We start from the raw sequence: 6,000 nt of genomic DNA on the forward strand, positions 1-6,000 counted from the left end.
TAGAGACAGGGTTTTACCATGTTGCCCAGGCTGGTCTTGAACTCGACTCAAGTGATCTGTCTCGGCCTCCCAAAGTGCTGGGATTATAGGCGTGAACCACCACACCTAGCCTGGTGTTAGTTTTAAAACCTGATGAATGAGACCATAAAGTTTCTTCCATTTGTTCAACAAGCAATAATTTGTCGCACTGTCAGCACTATGCTAGAGGCCAAGAATGCAAAAAAGAATGAGATGCCATTCTTAACCTCATGAAACTAAGAGTCTAACAGGAGGAGTCAAATAAGAATACAGCTGGTTACCATCCAATGCGATACATTTTAAGACAGATACAAGCACAGGATGCTATGGGAGCACAGAAAAGGGGTACCTGACAGTCATGGGATGGAAACATCAGATGATGCCTAAGCAGGAACTATGAAAGAGAAAAGAAGAAGAAGCTGTACTGGTGCCCAAAAGGCACCTCCCCTTTGGTGATTCTCAATCAACAGTAATTTCCAGGCCAGGCGCAGAAATCCCAGCACTTTGGGTGGCCGAGGAGAATGGATCACTTGAGGTCAGGAGTTCAAGACCAGCCTGGCCAACATGGTAAAACCTCATCTCTATGAAAAATACAGCAACGTGTACAAATGCTATTAGACAGGAAAGAGCAGAATAGTTTAGGGGAGCTGCAAGTAATTAAGAAAGACTCAAATGAAGCACAGGTGGGGGATATCAGCATGTGAAGATGTCAAATAGAGGAGGAAAGGCCAGAGCTTGAAGGATCTTGACTCCAAATATTTGGAATTGATCCTCAAAGCTATGAAAGCAGATTTGTTTCAAAAGATTACTCAGGGGTCAATGTAAACACTAGATTAGGGAATTAGGAAGCACTGGAGGTGAAAAAAATCCAAAGAACTCTTTTAAAAAACAAAACTCACCTACTGTCAAGGCTTGAATCTGCAACAACCTGAAGGCTTTCCAAAGATGACCCATCATTTACATGCAGGAACAAGACTTCCTTCTGAGATCGGACAGAACGAACCCATCCCTAAGGAAGAGAAATATTTCTAAGGTGAGTATAAAACATTTTACATTTTCATTACACATCACATAGAAGACACATATAAGACTAAATGAAAGAAAAACATGTACTCACAATCCTGCCTCAACAAATTAACTTCTTTTAGTTTACTAATATGCATACTTAATTTTGTATGTTCTAATCACTGAGATATACATTTTGGTATTCTATCTTTTGTTTTCATAATAAAGCATAACATTTTAAATGGATGCCTAATATTCCTTCATGTTGAGGAGCCTAAGTCACATAACCAATCCACCTAATATTGGCAATTCCAGGTCCTCCCAGCCCCCTGGCCCAACAATAAATAACAGGGCACATATCCTGGTGCCTTTCTCAGGATATGGGATGCACCCTTATTTCTGGTTTCACTTCACCATGCTGCCCAGAAGGCACTGTCTCTTTGGTGATTCTCAATCAACAATAATTTCCAGGTTGGGTGCAGGAATCCCAGCACTTTGGGAGGCCGAGGAAAATGGATCACTTGAGGTCAGGAGTTCAGGACCAGCCTGGCCAACATGATGAAACCTCATCTCTACTAAAAATACAAAAAGTAGCTGGGCGTGTTAGCACTCGCTTGTAGTCCAAGTTACTTGGGAGGCTGAGGCAGGAGAATTGCTTGAACCTGGAAGGCAGAGCGAGCCAAGATCACCTCACTGCACTCCAGCCTGGGTGACAGAGCGAGACTCCATCTCAAAAAAAAAATTAATTTCCAAACTACCACTCTCTTACTTTTACTTGTTAGTAAAAGTTAACATGTATTGAGCACTTTGTAATGTGCTCCTATTCTAAGCTCATTATATTATGCTACTTAATCCTCAGAACTTAACAAAGTGGTTATCATTTATCATTTTAGAGCTGAAGAAAATTATTTAGAGATGTCAGGATAATCTCTCTAAATAGTCCAGGACACAGTGACCAATCAGTACAGTTGGGATTCAAATGCAGTTCTGACTTCAAAGTTCATGTTCTTAGAAACGAGCTTTTCTGGGATGCTATTATAATTCTGCCCCATCCCCAGTTCCTCTACCTAGGGAATACATCCTTCAGGACTTTGCTGAAATGTCACCTAATGCAAGATATCTTCCTTAACCTTCTCAGGTAAGTAACTTCCTGTTTTCTTATAGTTCTTTACTTATCTTACTACCAATTATCATATTGCTATAATTATTTGTTTTAACCATTGGAACAGGGCTGTCCAACTGAAATATAATGAGTCACGTGGGTAATTTAAAAATTTTTTAGTGGCCACATTAAACATAACAGACGAAATCAGTATTTTACTTAACCTATTATACCCCAAATATTATTAACATATAATCAATATAAAAACACACCGAAATATTTTGCATTATTTTTTGTTCTTCAAAATTGGTTATGTATTTTACACTTACAGCACATCTCAGCCAAACTTCAAGTGCTCAGAAGCACAAGCGGCTGGTAGCTACCATATCAGACCTCACAGGACTAAAATGAAATCCTCTAATCTGGGCAGCAAGTTCTCCTTCCATCTTTGAATTTCTTGACTAGCACACAAAGTATCATTATGTATGCCCAATTAAGAAACCAAGAGACCTATGGAAAGAATACGGAACTCAAAGAAATGCAGAGATGCAGACTGGTCATACTGCTAAAAAGCAAGGGTATGGGAGGACAACAAAAATAACTTCAATAGCAAGCCATGACTGTGCCACTACACTCATGGGTGACAGAGCAAGAACCTACTCAAAAAATAATAAATAAATAAATTAAATAATCGTATCTGCCGGGCTCACGCCTGTAATCCAAGCACTTTTTTTTTTTTTTTTTTGAGACGGAGTTTCGCTCTTGTTGCCCAGGCTGGAGTGCAATGGCGCGATCTCGGCTCACCGCAACCTCCGCCTCCTGGGCTCAGGCAATTCTCCTGCCTCAGCCTCCTGAGTAGCTGGGATTACAGGCACGCGCCACCATGCCCAGCTAATTTTTTGTATTTTTAGTAGAGATGGGGTTTCACCATGTTGACCAGGATGGTCTCGATCTCTTGACCTCGTGATCCACCCGCCTCGGCCTCCCAAAGTGCTGGGATTACAGGCGTGAGCCACTGCGCCCAGCAATCCAAGCACTTTAGGAGGCAGGAGCAGGACTGCTTGAATCCAGGAGTCCAACACCAGCCTGCACAATATATCGAGACTACATCTCCACACAAAACTTAAAAATTACAGCGTGGTGGTGCATGCCTGCAGTTTCAGCTACTCTGCAGGCCAAGTTAGGATTGCTTGAGCCTGAGAGATGGAGGTTGTAGTGAGCTGAGATCACGCCACCGCACTCTAGCCTGGGTGACAGAGCCAGACCCTCTCTCAAAAAATAAATAACCACATCAGTGTACTTCAGCAACCTAATAAGAAAGAGTCAAACCGCTTTGTTTATTCTGCTTTTCTATGTGGAGCTGCTGCAAATAATTAGCAAGAGAAATAATAGCAGCTAACATTTGTAGACTATGGGCCACTGTTCTAAATATCTTATTTTCATTACCTCATTTAATTTTCAGGACTCAGGGACAATTATCTCTATTTTCATAAGATGAAAATAAGGTGTAGAGTGCATGAACGCTATGCAGAGATTTAAACCTAAGCAGCTTAACTCCAGAGCTCTTTCAAACTGCTACATTCCACTCTTTCTTCTAATTCATTAAAAATAAATTACATGGAGAGCCCCACTTTAGGCACTGAGGTGGCTAAGAGTTTAAAAGGCATAGTTTGGTTGAACAAGTATTTGCTGTCAGCCATGTGTGAATACAAAGGCAGGTAAGACACGGTTTCTGCTCTCAAGGAGCTAAGTCAGACAAGCACTTCATAACCCTGGATATTCATTATAAGGAATAAAGGTAGAGAACGGGGGCTCGTTCGTTTACATTTTTTGGTATGATTAACAAGTTTACAGGTAACAGCCTGGAATCATGAAAGCAAAGTTCCCGCGCTTTACAGTCATCGGAACAGTTTTGTGAAAATGGAAAGCAGAAAAGTGGAAATCCGCGACGCCTACCTAACTTTTCCCTGCTCGTGGTTCTGTCCGACCCGACCGTAAAAGGAACGCTAGATGTGGATGTGCCATATAAGTTCCTACAAGAAAAAATCCATACCCTTCCCATTCACCAACCTGGACCTTAACACGTTCCCCACTCGTGTTCTGGACCCCGAGAGCGTTCTGCACGCTCAGTTTCGCTGAAGGTTTGTGCCTGGGGCAGGGGGCGGAGGAACAAAAGCGCACCGCCCGAAGGAAGCAGAGGGCCCCTAGCATCGTGCGGCCGCCCTGGCCCTCCGCGAGAGCAGCCCAGACGTCGCGGTTCGAACGCGCCTGCGAAGACCCTCTCTTCTCAGCGGCTCCCCTTCCGCGGCTACAGCTCGGACACTCCACAACCCTCCAGCTGCATGCTTTCTCCTTCAGGACTCCCAGCTCTGTCCCCACAGAACCTTTCCGCTTCCCTCTTCCCAATGGGGCGGAACAGACAGGATACTTAGCAAACGCCAGAAAGAAACCAAGTGGAGTCGGCAACTGGAGCGCTCGGCTGCCCGCGACAATTCTAAACCCACGTACCGACCCCAGGCCACAACACGCGCGGCCCCTCGTACGTCACCACGCCAACACCGCTTACATCATCACGCTACGGCGAATGCGGGAGAGCATGCGTAGTTGTGACCCTGGCTTAGGAAGGCGTGCAGGAGGGGGCGGAGTCAGGAGCGGAGACGGGGCGGAGCTAATGCCCTAAGATTGTAGGGATTATCGCTGAAAGAACCAGGGAGCACGTTGGGGTGGGGTCTGAGGGTCTTCATTTCTAAAGTTTCCAGGTGAGGCTGAGAAACTGAAAGCCATGGAGTGACTGATGGAGATGGTTTCCCTCTCCATCAGTCAACAACTAACAGGGATCCAACTAAGTGGAGGCTCTTAGCTGTTGACAGGATTTTTGCTTAAAGAGGTCAGTCCTTCCAGAGTTCTCCGCAGAGAAAAATCAGACATAGCCCCTCTGCGCCAAGTCACAGTTGTGTGGTATCAGACAGCTAAACAGACAATTGCATAAAAGGGTGATCAGTTGCCCGACAGCGCCTAAGCATAGGACGCCAGAGGTGGCTTCCTGGAGAAGGTAGTCCTCTGACAGGTACATAAGAGGAACTGGAGGGACCTTGATACGGCAGGCAGAGAAGGCAAGACGGTGGAAAGATGTCACAGAGACTGGAGGAATGTCAAGTGTTACCGGCCAGAATCTTCCAAGTCTCCCTCTTCCCTCTAACACAGCTATCTGTATTTGTTTGACCTAGAAACAATGATCTTTTTACATATTAGGCTACCTTTTAATTTACCAAAAAAAAATTTTTTTTCTGTAACTCAATGACAGTCATGAAAAAGTTTTTATCTAATTTAAAAATATAAAACGTGGCCGGGAGCCGTGGCTCACACCTATAATCCCAGCACTTTGGGAAGGCGAGTGGATCACGAGTTCATGAGTTCGAGACCAGCCGGGCCAATACGGTGAAACCTGTCTCTACTAAACATATAAAAATTAGCTGGGCGTGGTGGCGCGCACCTGTGATCCCAGCTACTTGGGAGGCTAAGGCAGGAGACTCGCTTGAACCTGAGAGGCAGAGGTTGCAGTGAGCCAAGATTGCACTACTGCACTCAAGCCTCTGTGGCAGAGAGAGACTCTGTCTCAGATAGATAGATAGATAGATAGATAGATAGATAGATAGATAGATAGACAGACAGACAGACAGACAGTTTGGCCAAGTACAGTGGCTCACGCGTGTAATCCCAACTGTTAGGGAGGCAGAAGCAAGAGGGTTGCTTCAACCCAGGAGTTTGAGACCAGCGCTTGCACTCGCTCACTTTCTCTTTCTTTCTCACTTTTACCTTAAAGTTGCCACTATTATTATGCCCATTTTAGAAATAAGAGAACTTAGACAAGAAAG

The 6,000-nt window shown here is 44.4% G+C and overlaps 1 protein-coding gene across 5 annotated transcripts in view; it reads right to left on the reverse strand.

Moving 5' to 3' along the window:
- NARS2 (asparaginyl-tRNA synthetase 2, mitochondrial) overlaps positions 1 to 4,704 on the reverse strand; it is a 146,429-nt gene extending 141,725 nt beyond the window's left edge. For 2 of the 5 annotated variants that reach the window (XM_021671826.2, XM_021671825.2), the window contains exons 1-2: positions 4,196 to 4,704; positions 918 to 1,027 (exon numbers count right to left, since the gene is read on the reverse strand). In XM_021671826.2, the coding sequence (XP_021527501.2) occupies positions 918 to 1,027; positions 4,196 to 4,336 (251 nt within the window). In that variant the 5' untranslated portion in view covers positions 4,337 to 4,704. Of the gene's footprint in view, positions 1 to 917; positions 1,028 to 4,081; positions 4,102 to 4,195 lie in introns of those variants that run through there. The other 3 variants (XM_021671827.2, XM_064365343.1, XM_064365342.1) reach the window with 3 other exon arrangements.
- Positions 4,705 to 6,000: the final 1,296 nt, after the last annotated feature.

The sequence above is a fragment of the Aotus nancymaae genome, unplaced genomic scaffold (assembly GCF_030222135.1).
Source record: "Aotus nancymaae isolate 86718 unplaced genomic scaffold, 86718_ANA_hifiasm-v0.15.2.pri h1tg000059l, whole genome shotgun sequence".
NCBI lineage: Eukaryota > Metazoa > Chordata > Mammalia > Primates > Aotidae > Aotus > Aotus nancymaae.